The sequence below is a fragment of the Microcaecilia unicolor genome, chromosome 4 (assembly GCF_901765095.1).
Source record: "Microcaecilia unicolor chromosome 4, aMicUni1.1, whole genome shotgun sequence".
NCBI classification, from domain to species: Eukaryota; Metazoa; Chordata; class Amphibia; order Gymnophiona; family Siphonopidae; genus Microcaecilia; species Microcaecilia unicolor.
In genome coordinates this window covers 175,057,225-175,076,817 of record NC_044034.1, presented here as the reverse complement: position 1 = coordinate 175,076,817, position 19,593 = coordinate 175,057,225, and the positions used below count along the sequence as shown (strand labels likewise).

Genomic DNA, 19,593 nt, shown 5'->3' with positions numbered 1-19,593 from the left:
ACTCTCTCTTCAAGAGATTTGTAGTGCAGCAACATGGGCTTCTAAGCTCTTTTACCCGACATTACAGGCTGGATGTGGCTGCCAGGAGGGACGCACATTTTGGAGCGCAAGTGCTGGCGCGTGGTGTGGCTTCTTCCCACCCTATCTAGGGATTGCTTTGATACATCCCATCTGTAATGGCTGCATCTGCTTGATGACAAGGAAGGGAAAATTAGGTTCTTATCATGATAATTTTCTTTCCTTTAGTCATAGCAGATGCAGCCATGATCCCTCCCTGTCTGATGCTATCTGCTGTAAATCTATTTCAGGTTCTGTTCGTGTTTCCTGGAGATTCCGTCCTTGGGAGAAAGTCAGAAAACAGTCTTCAGGATTCTTGTTCAATTAAAGGAGGATGACTTTATTCCTTCCAGTTTCATGTTTTGGAGGATGAGTTTATTCCCTCCAGTTATGTCTCAGTGGAGGATGAGTTTATGCCCTCCGGGAGGATGTTTCATTCCCTCCATTCTGAGTTAATGCCCTTTGTTGTAGGGCCATCGTTCGCTGTGAGGAAAGCTTATGTTATTCCCATTGCGGTTTGCCATACTGCTTTGGAAGCTTCAAATACTGAAGAGAGGCAGTGGAGCAAGCTGGTATGAGGCACTGAAAAAAGTGTGCTCTCTATCTCCCTCTGCTGGTTGATGGACCCATCTGTAATGGCTGCATCTGCTATGACTAAAGGAAAGAAAATTATCACGGTAAGAACCTAATTTTCCCATATTCCAATAAATATAAAGACTTTCATGTACAGAGACACATTCATGGAGACATCTATGCAGTTATGTGTCAAAGAGAATAATCATCAGTCCAGCTCAAATATCCATTCAAATCAAAAAGTGATTTAGAGTGAGTTAGAATGAAAGGAGTATTGAAATATAAATATATAAATAAATATGCCAATAAACAACTTCCAGTGGAAAGGCATTCAGTCAGAGATTGGCTTCCACTATTTTGATAAGTATGAGAAGTATGGGGCCTCATTTTCAAAGCAATAAAAATCCAAAAACCCATAAGGTGGCAGAAGGACATTTTTCTCAAAAACATCCAAGATGAGATTTTTGACAACCTGAATTTCCTTAGCGTCCCTCCGGACTGGCCCAGAATGCAACTGATAGGTTGTGCACACCTTTCAGCAGAAGGAGACTGAAATCTCTGACTCTAGAGAGAGCCAGTAAGTGCTCTGGATAAGTGTAACTAGACTCAGTATTATCAGTCTCCAGCAGGTGGAAGGTGGTAAGCCCTTTCAGTCTCTTCTTTTACTGTCTTTATTTAAAAAAAAAAAAGTTGATTAGTTTTTAGCTCTTCTGTGCCCCGGTGTCTCTTGATGTGTCTGGAGGCTGAGATTCGCGGGGGTCTCACTCAGGTGGCCAGGTCCCTCCCCCCCATCCTCCCTGGGTCTCCTTGCCTTTGGAATGTGGCAGGTTGTTAGCCAGCCTGCACCTCTTCAAGGGAAGAGTGTGTTCAGGCTTTGGGAGAGGCAACCGCTGTTCTTTTATGTAAAAAAAACAAACAAAAAACAAAACCCCCAAAACAGGAAGGAGTGAGCTGATAAAAAAAAAAAAAAAAAAGGCAAATCAGGTAATCCTGAGTATCAGCTTATTTGGTAAGCGGCATTGGGCTCTATTTCCACCTCGTTTTCTCTTGCTTTTGTCCTGCAGCTTGCTCGGTGCTCGTTTGTCCCTTCTTAGCGCCATGTCAGAAAAGCTGAAGCGCTGCTCTGTATGTCAGAGGCGAGGTTTGTCGGCGTTGGGGGTTTGTAAGTATTGCACCGCAGTTGATCCTAATTTAGATGCAGGTTTTGGCGCTACCGGCTTCTCGCGAGGCAGTAGGAGAGGTGGGCGTTTCGATTGTACTGACGCCCGGAGCGGCAGGAAACGCTGCCATTTTGCCTCTGGCGGTTTCAGAAGTTAAAACTGTTGCTCCTCAGCCTCCTAGCCTGGAGCAAGCGGTTCTTCCTGTGTCTATGTCCTCGGGAGTCTCTGGGTAGGGTTTCCCGCCGGAATTTGTTATTCAGATGTACAAGGCTTTTTTGCTACACAAATTATCAATAGAAATCAAATAAAATAAAACATGGAAAAGAAAATAAGATGATACCTTTTTTATTGGACATAACTTAATACATTTCTTGATTAGCTTTCGAAGGTTGCCCTTCTTCCTCAGATCGGAAATAAGCAAATGAGGTAACAGATAGTATATAGAGAAACATCAAAGCATTACTTTGACTGCAATGGGCACCAGGACAGCACCCCAATATGCCAACCTTTTTATGGCTGAGCTGGAAGAGACATTTCTGAATACATACCAGACCAAACCTCTAAAATACTACCGGTACATCGATGACATTTTTATGATTTGGACGGAGGAGGAAGAAACTCTGAAACAATTTTACTATTCCTTCAATACATACCATCCTACAATCAGATTCAAAATTGACTACTCCCCAGAAAAAGTCAATTTTTTGGACACCACAGTCTCAATCAGTGATGGCTGTATACAAACATCTATATACAAGAAACCCACAGACAGATGCAGCTACCTCCACAACTCCAGCTTCCACCCTTCACATACAAAAAGATCCATTATTTACAGCCAAGCCACAAGATACCACCATATCTGCTCGGACCCAGAGGATCGAGACAGACACCTTGAAACCCTGACTGCATCCTTCAAACAGGCTACAACCCCAAAATAATCTCCAAGAATATTGCCTCCTCCCTCAAAACACCCAGGGAAAATCTGCTACAGTACAAAGAAAAAAAAAGCCAATGACAGAATTCCCCTTGTAGTGACATACAACCCAGAGCTGGAGAAACTGAGGAAAATCATAAGAGACCTACAGCCACGACTTCAGGAAGATGAATTACTGAAAGAGATATTCCCATCCCCACCAGTGCTGGCCTTCCGACAGCCACCAAATTTAAAACACAAGCTGATCAGAAGTAAACTTCCAACACAGACGGAAAAAGAAAAGGGCACATTCCCGTGTAACACAGCCAGCTGCAAACTATGCCAAAACATTTCACAAGACCCCACAGTCATTCACAAAGGAAAAATATTTAACATAAAGGACTATTTTACATGCTCATCTTCCAATGTGGTATATATCATTCAGTGTAAGAAATGTAACGAAGGATGCTATATTGGAGAAACAGGCCAGATGCTTAAGACAAGATTCAATCTACAAAGACATCACATGAAAATAGCTGTTGCCAGTCAGGCCCCCACCCCTGTGGGCCAACACTTCACAAGACTAGAACACTGCACCAGTGATTTCACAGTAAGAATACTGAAAGGTAATTTTAAAACAATACAGGAACGTAAGACCTTTGAAATAAGAATGATTGAATATTTTGACACCCAACAAACAGGACTTAATAAGGATCTGGGTTTTCTAACTCATTATAAAACATAAAGCTGTATTTCTCTGTTTATTACCCTCCTCTCAGCTACCAACACCCATTCTGTTAGAATATCAATGAAATGCTTTGATGTCCTCATGCATACCCCCACCCTCCCACTCTGTCAGACAAAGTAATGCTTTGATGTTTCTCTCATATATACTATCTGCTACCTCATTTGCTTATTTCCGATCTGAGGAAGAAGGGCAACCTTCGAAAGCTAATCAAGAAATGTATTAAGTTATGTCCAATAAAAAAGGTATCATCTTATTTTCTTTTCCATGTTTTATTTTGTTTGATTTCTATTGATAACCTTTAAGAGTGGACTAACACGGCTACCACACTTTGCTACACAAGTTAAAGCCACTTCCAGTCTCTTTACCCCTTTCCTCGGATTCTCCTACTTTACCTCCTAAACGGCCCAGGGTGGACATGGGACCCAGATGATATGGGTTTGGAGACAGAGCAGGATATGCCTGCCTTAGAGGGTCCAGATCTGGTAGGGGAGGATGTTATTCCTGAAGATTCTACTGGTTTAGATCTTGAGGGAGAATCTTTTCTTCCAGGTGAGGATCCTTCAGTAGAGAGGATTTTCCACAAGGAAGATTTGCAGGAACTCATCTCTTTGGTGGCTTCTACCTTGCATTTTGAGGAAGAGCAATGCTGGGTGGTAGAAACACGCAAAGTGGACCTTCTAGTTAAGGGAATTAGCCTGGAAAACATTCCCTATGCATCAGGAAATCCGGGATATCATTCAGGCTCAGTGGGACTCCCCAGATTCTCCTTTTAGACTTGCTAGTTCTATGATTCACCTTTATCCTGGATATGGATAAAGCTCTTCTTAAACCTCCAGTAGTGGACACGTTAGTCTCTGCGGTCACTAAGAAATACGGTCCCGGTAGATGGAGGCACCGCTCTTAAAGATGTTCAGGACAGGCATATGGAGGCCCTGTTGAAGAGTGCCTTTGATGTCACCGCGTTGGCGGTTCAGGCTGCCATCTGTGGTTCCTTGATTGCTAGGGCATGTTTTGGATAGAACTTCAGACGATTTGTCCTCCATAGATGCTGAAGTAGCAAAACGAGATGAGGGTCAGTATTTCTGGCTGGTTGCTTATATGACCTGCTAAGGCCTTCATCGAAGTCTATGGCTTTGAGTGTGGCAGCCAGACACTTGCTGTGGCTATGGGGGTGGGCTGTGGACGCAGCTTCCAAGTCTAAATTGAGCAAGTTTCCCTTCTGAGGTTTGCTTCTCTTTGACGAGGAGTTGGATAGGTTGGTTCTTAGCTTAGGAGAAGGTAAAGTGCCTCGGCTACTGGAGGACAAGCCCAGAGGAGCGAGTCGTTCTACGCTCCCAACTAGGGGGCGTGGGCATGCTTTTCGGTGATATATGCCAGGAAGAGTTTCTCCTGCGCAAAAGTCTCATTTCTTTCAAAGAACTCAGTCCTTTCGAGGCACCTGGAGAGGGGGTAGAGACTCAGGAGCTTCCTTCCAGTCCCCCTCCCGTCCTGCCCAGTGAAGGCTTTCGGGTCCAGCCTCTGATTCCTGTAGGAGCTCGGTTAACACAGTTTTATTGGAGGTGGGCCCAGATTACCTTAGATCAGTGGGTGCTAGAGGTTATAAGAGATGGGTACTCTTTAGATTGAGGTTGTTTGGATGTCAGGCGAGTTTTGAAGCACTATGTAAAGGTGACTGAGACTTTTAGGCAAACAGATAGTCTCTTCTCTAAAACTACTATTTCCAGGTGGCTTAAAGAGATGATTGCTTTGGCTTACGTTCTCTCCGGAAGGGCTTTCCCTGACGGCACGAAAGCTCATTCTGCCAGAGGTCAAGCAGCATCGTGGACGAAGTGTTTCCTGGTACCCCCCATAGAAATCTGTAAGGCAGCTACGAGGGCCTCCTTTTATTCTTTTTCGAAGCATTACTGATTGGACATTCAGTGTCGTCAGGAGTCTGTTTTTGGCGTGAGCGTTTTCATGGCGGGTTTGCTAGGGTCCCTCCCATAAATTACTGCTTTGTTACTTCCTTTCAGTTGCATTCTGGGCCAGTCCGGAGGGATGCTAAGGAAGGAGAAATTAGATCTTGCCTGCTAATTTGATTTCCTTTAGTCTGTCGGACCGACCCAGATCCCTCCCTTTCCATTCTGTCTGCTATGAAGTCTTGGTCTGGCTTATCATTGTCTCTTTCCAGAAAGCTGCTTTGCTAGTTGCTGGTTTGCTGTTCTTTTCATTAAAAAAAAAAAAATACAGAAAATTTTAATTTCCTACCTTGTTAGTTCAGGCACATTATGCAAGAGCCATATATTTAACGTTACTATGTCCGGAGTGGCTTCTCAAGTTTCCCCGTGGCACAGAGTAGGCTTTTTTTAATTCTTCTTTTGCTTTGTTATGATAATACTGAGTCTAGTTACAGTTAGCCAGGGCTCTTATTGGCTCTTTCTAGAGTCAGAGATTTCAGTCTCCACCTGCTGGAAGGCATGCATAACCCATCAGTTGCTTTCTGAGCCGGTCCGGAGGGACTAAAGGAAAGCAAATTAGGTAAGATCTAATTTCTCCTTAGATGTTTTGCTCCTCAGTTTGTCCAAATTTCAAGGGGGCATGTTTTGGGCGGGACATGGGCGGCACCAAAAGATAAGAAATTTTTCTTCAATAATGGAACAAAAATGAAAATATCAAGGGTCAAAATTAAGACTTTTTGGCTAGACCTGTTTCAGTCAGGACTAAGTGACTAAAAGGTGCCCTAAATGACCACTGGAGGGATTAAGGCATAACCCCCTTACACCCCCAGTGGTCACTGACCCCTCCACCCCCCTAAGAGGTGACAGTACATACTACTCTATGACAGCTTCAGATATTATAGACATTCCTATTAGAGCAGCAAGCAGGTCCCAGGGAGTATCCTAGTGGACTGTTGAGAAGGGGGCGCCGGCCTATATCACAATTGGTGCACTTGTGGTGAAACATGAGCCCTCCAAAAAACACTAAATATGCGGGGGATATGCATAAAGGAATCCTGTGCAGCAGGAATGGATCCTCAGAAGCTTAGCTGAAATTGGGTGGCGGAGCAGGTGGGGGGAAGAGGGGTTGGTGGTTGGGAGGCTAGGATAGGGGAGGGCAGACTTATACGGTCTGTACCAGAGCCGGTGATGGGAGACGGGACTGGTGGTTGGGAGGCGGGAAATACTGCTGGGCAGACTTATACGGTCTGTGCCCTGAAAAAGACAGGTACAAATTCAAGATATGAGTTTATCTTGGGCAGACTAGATGGACCATGCAGGTCTTTTTCTGCCGCCATCTACTATGTTACTATACTTGCATATAGGTGACACATGCAAGCTTGTAGTGTTGTACAGTGAGGTACAGTAGGTATTTGCTCCTGGAGGGCTCGCCATACAATATAAGGGGGTTATGGTGAGATGTGTACCAGGGACCTTTTATCTGAAGTCTACTGCAGTTCCCTTTAAACTGCCTCACTGCTCTGCTGGGACATCTGTGTGGCCATTCTGCTAAGAATGATGGTCCCCAGACATTCCAGTGGCTGGTTTTTGGGCCTTTTTTTCTCTTGGATGTTTTATTTTCCAAAATGATCCCAAAAGAAAAATACAATGAGCACAGAACATCTAGGAAAAAGGCAATTTTCGAACCTGAAATATGTCTGTCTTCACCACTTGATTTTTGGACATTTCTAGCAAAACGTCCAAAATTGGACATAGACGTTGCATCAAAAATGCACCTCATAATCTATTTCCAAATAAGGACATTAAGAGGGCATAATCAAACGGGGCGCCCAAGTTTTCCTGAGGATGTCCTCGCAGGACGTCTGGCGAAGGGGCTGGGAAAACCCGTATTATCGAAACAAGATGGGCGGCCATCTTTCGTTAAGATAATACGGTCGGGGACGCCAAAATCTCAACATTTAGGTCGACCTTAGAGATGGTCGTCCCCAAGGACACCCATCTCAGAAAAGACCAAATCCAAGCCATTTGGTCATGGGAGGAGCCAGCATTTGTAGTGCACTGGTCCCCCTGACATGCCAGTACACCAACCGGGCACCCTAGGTGGCACTGCAGTGGACTTCAGAAATTGCTCCCAGGTGCATAGCTCCCTTACCTTGGGTGCTGAGCCCCCCAAAACCCATTCCCCACAACTGTACAACACTACCATAGCCCTAAGGGGTGAAGGGGGGCACCTACATGTGGGTACAGTCGGTTTCTGGTGGGTTTTGAAGGGCTCACATTTACCACCACAAGTGTAACAGGTAGGGGGGGTTGGGCCTGAGTCCGCCTGCCTCACGTGCACTGCAGTACCCACTAAAACTGCTCCATGGACCTGCATACTGCTGTCAGGGAGCTGGGTATGACATTTGAGGCTGGGAAAAATATTTTTAAAGTTTTTTTTTTTTTTTTTTTAGGGTGGGAGGGGTTAGTATCACTGGGGCAGTAAGGGAAGGTCATCCACGAGTCCCTCCAGTGGTCATCTGGTCAGTTCGGGCACCTTTTTGAGGCTTGGTCGCAAGAAAAAATAGACCAAGTAAAGTCGGCCAAGTGCTTGTCTGGGACGCCCTTCTTTTTTGCATTATTGGACGAGGATGCCCCAGTCCCGCATTCGCTATGCTTCCAACACGCCCCTCTGAACTTTGGTTGCCCCCGCGATGGAAAGCAGTTGAGGACGCCCAAAATCAGCTTTTGATTATGCCGATTTAGGCGACCCTGTGAGAAGGACGCCCATCTTGCGATTTGTGTCGAAAGATGTGCCCTTCTCTTTTGAAAATAAGCCTGTTGGGCTAACAGATTTTAAAGATTCAGAATTGCTTCTTTAAGGTAGTATTGTGTTTGCCACTCAGATCTCTGGAAGATTTTAATTTAGACCTCTTATATAAGCTTTCAGGGCCAGCCTCACTATTAGGCAGAGTAGGCTTCTGCCTGGGGCGGCAGAATTCTGCCATGAGAGGGGATGAGGGTAACAGTGTCTCACCCGCACATAAGGCTGATTACGGCCCAACCCCTCCTTGGAGGGGTGAGACGCTGCAGAGCCCAGAGTGTGAGTGGATATTTGAAGGCCGTGCACTGTGTTTCCTCCTTGGACTCAAGGCAGGAGGTTTACTAGTGGCAATAGGGTAAAGGGATCAAGGGAGATGCTAGACTCCTGGGGATAGGCTAATAGTAGACATTGATGTAGGGGTGAAATGTTGTACCATGGGGGGAGGGGTGGTGCATGGCTGAAGATTGGCTTAGGGTGTTAGATAACCTTGGATGGGTCCAGTAAGCATCTGGGAGACATGATATCAAAAAGTATTAAATTCAATAGCATTCTCTGTTTCTTAAGAACATAAGAATAGTCATACTGGGTCAGATCAATGGTCCATCTAGCCCAGTATCCTGCTTCCAACAGTGGCCAATCTAGGTCACAAGTACCTGGGAGAAACCCACTTCCCACGTCCTCCTTAGCCCATCAACTGCTCAAGAGATGAAAGTTCATCACACCCAAGCAGGAGTTTTATTGTGTGGTGTCCTGTCTCTCTACCCCGCTGCAGCAGCAGCAATATGATTAATGAGAATGAGAGCAGAGGACAGTATTTTAGTTTGGGTAAAAAAACCCAAAACCTCAAGTGTTGCTATTCTTACTGAAGCTTTCTTCAGCAAAATGTTTTTCAGTTGCTGTTTTCTTTCTTTTGGGGGGGGGGGGCGGTCTTGAAGGATTGAACAATAAATGCCATCAGATTTGTCCTCCTTAGCAAATGGCACTGGTGAAACATTAATCTTGAAGTTTTTGAGTGGTAAAAAACAAAACAATTGAGTTCTTAAACAATAAATTAACTACTAAGGCGGTTAGTCAGGTGCTTAAATATAATAATACCTTTTCCATTGCATTATTTGCATTTTGTTAGCTAAAAAGTCGCAAGAAGTGTGTAGTGATCTCAGTCATTTAAGGTGCTAATATCAGTCTCTCCTTCATTCTTCTAGAATCATTTGTTGGGAAGAGCCTGTTTCTGTTTGTTGGAGGGTGATAAAATGGACCAAGCTGATGCACAGTTCCACTTTGTACTCAACCAATCTCCTAATAATATTCCAGCCCTTCTTGGTAAGATATCTTTGCAGTTGAAAGGAAGAGTGAACTTTATCTGTATTTACTTAATTGCAAGAAACTCCTGTTTCTGAGACCTAAGGTGTCATGTACTAATGGTCAGACACTATTTGCATAAAATGGGCCCTGTGGCAGATAGCATGCAATAACAGCTCTTGCTGTTTGTAAATGATGCCTAAAGAGTTACAAAGCATATATAGCTGTATATACTGAGATGTTAAATGGTGCCCTCCTCCCAGTTCATCCAGGTGCAAGAAACAGTGTTTTCCTCTTCTTTTAATCTTTGACATGCTTAGTGATGTTGCATATATGTGTTCAAACACAAACAAGAAAAAGCTCCACTGAAGGAAAACACCAGGCAGCAAACAGTAGAGGAAAGTACATGAACCTCTCGCAGATAGTGTCCAGGAAAAACTTTATTCCTCAGCGACCCTCCAGACCAGTCAAGATGCTTAGGTTATGCACTCCTACCAGCAGAGGGAGACTGAGAACACTGAAGCTTGCACACTGTATATGTATCCTGTGCAGAACCCTAGCCATCCAGTATTTCTCAGTCTCCAGCAGAGGGTAGACGTGCAGCCTGTGCAGTCTGTCTGGTCTGGTAGGGCCTAAGGGTTTTTTTTTTTCCTCTTGTGTTTCCTTTCATAAAAAAAAAGATTAAATGAAACCCTGTACTGGTAATCCCTCTCTTTTTGGTGCTTAAGGGGTGTGGTTCCGCTGGGGCTCCGTTTTACCCTGTGGGGTGTCACATCCGGGTGGCCGGGTCCCTCCCCCTGCCCTCCCTTGTGGGCATCCTTGTGCCTCAGCTTCTGTCTCTGGATGGGAGCCTTGAGTGCCTTTCAGCCTGCTGCAGCAGGGTCCAAATAAAGATTGTTTGGAAAAAGAAAAAATCAAAGTGAACAGAGTCAGCAAAGAAAGCTTCGGTTTGGGGTGCTTCCTGTGGTTGTGCTGTCCGGGAGAGCTGGGGTTGTTTTTGCGGGGGTCTGTGGCGGTAAGTTGCTCTCAGCTGAGATGTCGTCGGGAAAGTTGTTGCGCTGCCGTTTCTGTTTGTGGCGCGGGTTGGAATCGCCGGGCTCTGTGTCGCTTGTGTGGGGAGCCAAAACCGCCATCTTCTGCACCTCCGCAATTGTCTGCGGAGCTTCTCGTGGTCAGGGCCGATTTGGGTGAGGCGACCGTGTTGGTGGCAGTGTCAGCAGCGGTTCTGTTTTCAGCGGGAACCGCCACCATTTTGGATCCTGCCCGCCCTGCGGAGCCGTCTCAGCGTGGGAGAATTGTTTCCCAGGCCCTTCTATGGCAAGTGAAGGCTCCAGTTCCATAGGGTTTCCCCCAGATTTCATCTGGTCTTTGTATCAGGCCTGGAAATCGGGACCTCAGCAGCTGGATTCACAGGTCACTTTGTCTGGTCTGGTTCTTCCAAAGAGGCCTCACTTAGAGTGGACAGAGGATGCAGAAGTATTTTCTCCTCAGGGGTCTGAAGAGAACATTAGTGATCTCGGAGACGAGTATCCTTTAATGTCTAGCCAGGATCAGGAGAGTGCCTTGCCGGGAGAGGATACCTCGGTGGTAAGAATTTTTCAGGGAGATGAGTTGGCTGAATTAATTGATCAGGTTTCCTCTACCTTAAAGTTTGATTCCCTTGAAGCTCGTCAGCCAAGAACATGGCCTTGGCGGTTGGGGTCCGCCGGGCTCTTTGGTTACGTGTTTGGGTCACGGATGCGGCCTCTAAGTCCAAATTATGTTCCCTTCCTTTTAAGGGTTCCTTGCTCTTTGGGGAAGAGCTGGAGAAGCTGGTACGCGGTCTTGAAGATGCTAAGGTTCCGCGTCTCCCTGAACTCCGTCCTAAGGCTGGTGGGCGAGGGACGCCAACACGTGGCCGTTTCCCTGAAGTCAGACCGTTCAGACCGGGTAGATCAAGCGGAGCGGCTAGAGGTCGTTTTTTTCAGAGGACTCAGTCCTTTCATGGTGGACGCCATGGAGGCCATGAGTCCGTCTCGGGGAGTCTGTCCTACCCGTACCTCTCAATGAGGGGGCAGGGGTCCAACCTCTGGCACATGTGGGGGCTCGGCTTAGTCACTTTTACCAGAGGTGGGCCCAGATCACAGCGGACCAGTGGGTCTTAGAGGTGGTTCACGACGGGTATGCGCTAGAGTTCGAGCACCCTCTTCCCGATTTCTTTCTAGAGTCTCCTTGTCATTCTCGACGCAAGGCGGGCGCAGTTCGAGACACTTTGCTTTGGCTGATCGCTCTAGGGGCAGTACTTCCCGTCCCTCTGTGGGAATGGGGGATGGGATGTTATTCAATTTATTTTGTGGTGCCCAAAAAAGAAGGTTCCTTTCGATCCATTTTAGACCTCAAGAGGGTCAATGCGGCTCTGAAGGTGCCTTCTTTTCAGATGGAGACTTTGCGCTCGGTTATCGTAACGGTTTGGCGAGGAGAGTTTCTCACTTCCCTGGATTTGACAGAGGCCTATTTGCCCATTCTCATTCGAGCGGCTCATCAGCGTTTCCTTCGGTTTGCTGTCTTAGGGAGGCATTTTCAATTCTGTTGCTGCCTTTCGGTCTCGCTTCAGCACCCCACACATTTTCCAAGGTTATGGTGGTTGTTGCGGCAGCTCTGCGGAAGCAGGGGATCTTGGTTCATCCGTATCTAGACGATTGGTTGATTCAGGCCAAATCACAGTCGGAGAGCAAGGAGGCAACTGAACGGATAGTAAGTTTTCTGCAGTCTCTAGGCTGGGTAGTGAATCCGGTCAAGAGCCATTTGCTTCCATCTCGGTCCCTGGTGTATCTGGAGGTGCGTTTCAACACTCTGCGAGGTCGTGTGTTCCTGACTCTTTCTCGGGTTGCCAAGCTGCAGGATCATGGCCGTCGTCTGTGTGCAGAGAAGACTCAGACGGCTCGTTCTTATCTTCAGGTGCTGGGCTTGATGGCGGCAGCGATAGAGATAGTTCCTTGGGCCAGATCGCATATGCGGCAGTTTCAGTTTGCTCTGCTGGACCAGTGGTCTCCACAGTCTCAGGAGTTGGACAGGCTTCCTCTGAAAAGAGCTCCCCGCCTCAGTCTGCGTTGGTGGCTTCACACGTCAAACCTAGTGAAGGGCATTCCGTTGGACCCTCCAGAGTGGATAGTGGTTACCACGGATGCGAAGCTGGGGGGCACACTGTCTGGTCAGTTAGCTCAGGGACGTTGGTCACTGGAGGAAGCGTGTTGGTCCATCAATCGGTTGGAGACACAGGCTATCCGGTTAGCGCTTCAGTGCTTCCTTCTTCTTCTCATTGGCAAGACAGAGTTCTGTAAGACAACGCAACGGCAGAAGCCTATGTCAATCGCCAGGGCGGCACGAAGACCCAGGTGGTGGCCGAGGAGGCAGCAGAGTTGATGCGCTGGGCGGAGTTGCATCTTCAGGATCTTTCAGCAGGGCACGTGGCTGGGGTAGACAATGTAAGTGCGGATTTTCTCAGCAGACACACGCTAGACCCCGAAGAGTAGTTGCTTCATCGTTCAGTTTTCGACTGCATTGTGGTGGAATGAGGTCTACCAACAATGGATCTCATGGCGACGGCTGCCAATGCTCAGGTCCCCCGTTTCTTCAGTTGATGGAGGGATCTATGTTCTGAGGGAATTGACGTGTTGTTGCTGCCGTGGCCTCAGGAGCTGCTGTATGTGTTTCCGCCGTGGCTACTAGTGGGTCGAGTACTTCAGTGGGCCGAGCGTCACTCAGGTTTGGTGATCCTGGTAGCCCCGAATTGGCCACGTCGTCCGTGGTACGGAGATCTGATACGGCTGGGTGTGGAAGAACCACTCCTGTTAGGGGACTCGGTCAGGTTAGTTCAGGGTCCAGTCGAGATGCCCAATCCCTCTCCGTTCTCGCTTATGGCTTGGCTCTTGAAAGGAACAGGTTGAGAAAGAGAGGTTTTTCTCCCAGAGTTATTGATACGATGTTGCGATCGAAGAAGCGGTTTACTTCGTTGGCCTATGTGCGTGTATGGCAACTTTCTGAGAGCTGGTGTCAAGATTGGTCTTACCTCCCTCTTAGCACTTCGGTTGCAGAGGTTTTGGAGTTCTTACAGGATGGTTTGGATAGGGGACTATCGTTGTCTTCCTTGAAAGTTCAAGTGGCGGCCTTGGCCTGTTTTCATGGGAAGGTCCAGGGTTATTACTTGGCGTCTTCTCTGGACGTTGTCCGTTTTTTTTTTTTTTTTGCGGGGAGTTAAGCTGATACGTCCGCCACTTAGTCCGTTTGTCCCGCTGTGGGATTTGAATTTATTTCTGGAAGTATTGGTGAGTGCTCCTTTTGAACCCTTGGAGTCGTGTACCCTGAAGGATCTTTCTCTGAAGACAGTGTTTTTGGTAGTTATTACTTCAGCTTCGTGGATTTCGGAGCTCCAGGCTCTGTCCTGTAGAGAGCCTTTCTTGTCTTTTTCCAAGGAAAAGGTTTAGCTGAAAACAGTGCCTTCTTTTCTGCCTACAGTGGTTTCCACTTTTCATGTGACTCGGGTGATTTCTTTGCCGGTCTTGGGAAATAGATCGGGGGATTCCTCCCAGCGTCACATAGTAAAATTGGATGTCCGTCGGGTTTTGCGTGTTTACTTGCGAAAGACACAGGAGTTGTGTCTTCTGATAGTCTATTTGTATTGCATGAGGTGCCAAAGAAAGGTGTGGCCGCTTCTAAGTCATCCATTGCTAGGTGGTTGAAGGAGGCTATTGCCTCAGCCTATTTATTGAAGGGGCCGTGTTGTGCCGCTTGTGCTTAAAGTGCATTCTACTCGTGGGGTAGCTTCTTTGGCGGAGTGCAGTCTCATTCCTCCACAGGACATTTGCAGGGCAGCTGTCCGGTCTTCCATGCATTCGTTTGTGAAGCATTACAGAATCGACGTTCAAGCAGGAAGCCGGCAAAAGAATTGGTTGGACAGCTAGATGTCCGAGGAGTAAAAGGGGCGATCAGGGAAGACAAAGCCGTAGCGGAGAAATTAAATGAATTCTTTGCTTCAGTCTTCACCGAGGAAGATTTGGGTGGGATACCGGTGATGGAAATGGTATTCGAAGCTGACGAGTCGGAGAAACTTAATGAATTCTCTGTAAACCTGAAGGATGTAATGGGGCAGTTCTACAAAGTGAAGAGTAGCAAATCTCCTGGACCGGGTGGTATTCATCCCAGAGTCTGAACTGAAAAATGAGCTTGCAGAGCTATTGTTAGAAATATGTAATTTATCCTTAAAATCGAGCGTGTTACCGGAAGATTGGAGGGTGGCCAATGTAACGCCGATTTTTTAAAAAGGTTCCAGAGGAGATCCGGGAAATTATAGACCGGTGAGTCTGACGTTGGTGCCGGGCAAAATGGTAGAGACTATTATTAAGAACAAAATTACAGATCATATTCAAAAGCATGGATTAATGAGACAAAGACAACATGGATTTAGTGAAGGGAAATCTTGCCTCACCAATCTACTACATTTCTTTGAAGGGGTGAACAAACATGTGGATAAAGGTGTGCCGGTTGATATTGTGTATCTGGATTTTCAGAAGACCTTTGACAAGTACCTCATGAAAGACTCCAGTGGAAATTGGAGAGTCATGGGATAGAAGGTAATGTTCTGTTGTGGATTAAAAACTGGTTAAAACATAGAAAACAGAGTAGGGTTAAATGGTCAGTATTTTCAATGGAGTAGGGTAGTTAGTGGGGCTCCCCAGGGGTCTGTGCTGGGACCGGTGCTTTTTAACATATTTATAAATGGCCTAGAGATGGGAGTAACTAGTGAGGTAATTAAATTTGCTGATGACACAAAGTTGTTCAAAGCCGTTAAATAGCGGGAGGATTGTGAAAAATTACAAGCGGAACTTACGAGACTGGGAGACTGGGCGTCTAAATGGCAGATGACGTTTAATGTGAACAAGTGCAAAGTGATGCATGTGGGAAAGAGGAACCCGAATTATAGCTACGTCATGCAAGGTTCCACGTTAGGAGTCACGGACCAAGAAAAGGATCTAGGTGTGGTCGTTGATGATACGTTGAAACCTTCTGCTCAGTGTGCTGCTGCGGCTAAGAAAGCAAATAGAATGTTAGGTATTATTAGGAAAGGAATGGAAAACAAAAATGAAGATGTTATAATGCCTTTATATTGCTCCATGGTGCGACCACGCCTCAAATATTGTGTTCAATCCTGGTCGCTGCATCTCAAAAAAGATATAGTGGAATTAGAAAACGTGCAGAGAAGGGCGACGAAAATAATAAAGGAGATGGGACGACTTCCCTATGAGGAAAGGCTAAAGCGGCTAGGGCTCTTCAGTTTGGAGAAAAGGCGGCTGAGGGGAGATATGATAGAGATCTATAAAATAATGAGTGGAGTTGAACGGGTAGATGTGAAGCGTCTGTTCACGCTTTCCAAAAATACTAGGACTAGGGGGAATGCGATGAAGCTATAATGCAGTAAATTTAAAACGAATTGGAGAAAGATTTTCTTCACTCAACGTGTAATTAAACTCTGGAATTCGTTGCCAGAGAATGTGGTAAAGGCGGTTAGCTTAGCGGAGTTTAAAAAAGGTTTGGACGGCTTCCTAAAGGAAAAGTCCATAGACCGTTATTAAAATCCACTATTTCTGGGATATGCAGTATAAAATGTTTTTGTACATTTTTGGGATCTTACCGGGTATTTCTGACCTGGATTTGCCACTGTTGGAAACAGGATGCTGGGCTCGATGGACCTTTGGTCTTTCCCAGTATGGCAATACTTATGTACTTAAGCTAAGAGGAGGCCAGATTTGGTGCTGCTGTGTTGTCTTCTGCTTCTCGGGAGTCCCGACCTTAGTATTTTACTGCTTTGGTACTTTCCAAGCATCTTGTCCGGTCTGGAGGGTCGCTGAGGAAGGTGAAATTAGGCCTTACCTGCTAATTTTCTTTCCTCTAGACCCTCCAGGCCAGTCAAGAATCCCTCCCTGTTCTCATCCATTCTGTCTGTTTTTTGCTGATTCTGGTTTGGACCTGTGTTCTGCTGTTGGCTGTTTTGTAGTAGTGGTTTCTGCTACTGTTAGTCTCGATGCTAGGGTTGATTTTCTACTGGTGTCAGTTTGGGTCGCTGGTTGTGCCTGTTCTTTTAAGCACCATTAGTTTTGAGTTGGGGTTTTCCAGATACAGGGTTTGAACAGTTTTGTGTCTAGTCTGCTTTATCTTTATACTGGATGGCTAGAGTTCTGCACAGGATACACATACAGTGTGCAAACTTCAGTGTTCTCAGTCTCCCTCTTCTGGTAGAAGTGTATAACCTTATGCATCTTGACCAGTCTGGAGGGTCTAGAGGAAAGAAAATTAGCAGGTAAGGCCTAATTTCACCTTAACAGTCTTCAATAATAAAGGGGACCCGACACGACTCGTGTTTCGGCCCTACCAGCCTGCATCAGGGGTCTGGGAATTTATCATGTCAAACATATTCCCAGACAAGTCATGTAAATCAAGTCTCCTATTGGCAATCTCTCTTTGAACAAAGAACTAAGGCACGAACTGACTTCCAAAAGCGCTGATGCAGGCCGGTAGGGCCAAAACACCATCTAAGAGAGGTTGTTCTACTTTCCTCTGTTGTTTGCTGCCTGGTGTTTTTCTGCATGTGTGTGTTTACATGCACATATCTTTTTATGTTTATGGTGATCATTACTGTTTACAATCCAGAATAAATATTGAAAATAAAAACTCATGTTTTGGATTTAATGGTCAGTCTCCTTGCAGCACTTAGATACAAATGGCAGTATATCAAACCTCTGTAACAAAATAAATAAAATAATACTATTGTCTCCATTATTTTAGGATGGGTAATACATTAAAAATAAAAGTTGTTAAAATTTTTCTGCTTATATCGGCTTATAAAAATTGACAATAGGTAACGTTCATATGGACTATCAAGTCTGCCAATCTGTACTAATCCCTGCCTTTCTCTGCTTGTCCCTTGCTTTCTTGAATTCAGATAGTTCTCATTTTTACCATTCTACGCATTTACCATCCTTTCTGAAAAGAAACCTTTCCTTAGATTACTCATGAGCCCTTATCTTATTCTCTCTCATTCCAGAACTTCTTTTCATTTGAAAGTGGTTTGCCTCCTATGTATTTAGGCCATGTAGGCTTTTAAATGTCCTTATCATACCTTCCCTCTCCTGCTTTTCTTTCAAATTATACAACCCCCCCCCACTCTCAATCACATCCTGAAAGTTATAGAAAAGTGGAGAAAACCAATCTATATTTTTCTATGTTTAGTTTATATACTTTATGCCAAAAACCACTGACCATTTAAAAAAAATTTTTTATTTATAACCATTCAAATTTTTACAAGCGACAAAACAATTTGCTGGAAATACAGAGAAAGTAATATGTAGGAATTACTTCAGTCAGGTAACTCTATTCTCTTCCTTAGACCACCATACAGGGAGAGTGAAACAAGACAAGGAGATAAATCGAACAGTAAACAGAAAAAAAACCCCGTGGTATTAACCTGATTATCCCCAGATATTACTCGTCTAATTCATTATTCCACATTGATCATCTGGTTGGCTTCTTCAAGGCCAATACGGTGTATAGTCAAATCATTTCATTGAAAACATACTTATTGTCCAATATTAGTTAGAAATAATACATCTGATTACATTCTTTCTCTTTTAAAAACCAGAAATTATTTAACAATACATATACTTAAGTCTCTAATTCAAGTCCCACTGATTAAAGTAATCCTAGTTTTCACAGGCTTCACTCCTTTTAAAGTAATAATTTGAGGAAATATTTCTGAGGAAAACTTTAGGAGTCATACCCGGAACTCTGGGAAAAACAATAATCTCGATATTAATCATCTATAATAATATTAATTTTATTATTCAAAATTTCTGGTCTATTATCATTTTCAAAATCATAACCACTTCTTGCTCATGTAGAATCATTTGTTATATCAATTTTTTACTCTTAAAGGGTTCAGTTGAATTGTCCATGTAACTCTCTAATAAAATTATATCTGAATCAAAATTATTTACTACCACCGTTGGGTCCCGAAGCGCCTTCCAGATGGTATTCAATGTAACCTCCACGGGAGCCAAAAACTCCAAGTTGATTTCTCATAGGTGTTTAGGAGTGGTTCCGCCGATTCGGGTTCTGCTGTAAACGTCCTCCGTTTCAGCATATACCTCTAACTCCTACTCCTTTGGGCATGGTGGTTGAATAATTTGGGAGATATGGAGTTATTTTTTCCAGGCCCAAGACTTCGCCGGCGCTAATCAAAGGACTCGCCAACCCTTTCATCTGTGGGCAGTTCATCACACAGCGGTCCCGCAATTGCTGCTCGGGATAAAACGCTGGCCATCGGTGGCTGATCGCTGGTTGTCCCCTTCCTCTCAGTTAAGGTAACTGCAATTGCAGAGAGGAAATTTACGTAAAGAAGACGAAACTTCAGAGGGCAGCTGGGCCGTTGGGCATACGAACTTCAGGTCACCATCTTACCACTCTCCCAGTTTGGGACACTCTGTCTGGTTTCTCCGCAGAGGCCTGTCTGATATGGGTAACCCTTCAGCATAGCCCTCTAAGTCATTGAAACACACAAGCCCCTCCACCCCTTCAAGGTGGTGTCCCTTCAGAGGGGACCACTGACCATTTTAGCTACTGCCCTTTGGACCAACTCTATCTTGTCTTTTTTGAAACTGTGGTCTCCAGAATAGAGTTGATTGGGGACATACATTCCAACTGTCCCCACCTATCCCCACTGGAGTCTAACCCATCCCCACCGGATCTCCTCCATCCCCACCCATCCCCTATATAAAAAACAAAACAAAACCCAACATGGTAAAATAACCCAACTTAACAGTAGCCCATGTTGATAACTTCTCCTCTCAGTGATTATGGAGATTTCAATGCTTTCAATCATATCCATTAATTTTTTTTAGTTCTATTATAATTGCTATGCTAGCTTAGAAACACAAGGAAAGGATAGGTAGGCTGGCCTGGCAATACCGCAGGAACCCTGCAGGATCTACGTTCATCTCTTTGGGAATTCTGCAGAACTTGCCTCTGTGTCCACGGGAGTCTCGTGGACCTGGAAGGGATACCCATTAATCCAG

At 45.2% G+C, this 19,593-nt stretch overlaps 1 protein-coding gene across 1 annotated transcript in view; it reads left to right on the top strand.

Moving 5' to 3' along the window:
- The window catches only part of CTR9 (CTR9 homolog, Paf1/RNA polymerase II complex component), a 280,854-nt gene that overhangs the window by 37,762 nt on the left and 223,499 nt on the right, over nucleotides 1-19,593 (top strand). Inside the window, exon 4 of the mRNA XM_030200983.1 lies at nucleotides 9,394-9,511. Within this exon, the coding sequence (XP_030056843.1) occupies nucleotides 9,394-9,511 (118 nt within the window). The remainder of the gene's footprint in view (nucleotides 1-9,393; nucleotides 9,512-19,593) is intronic.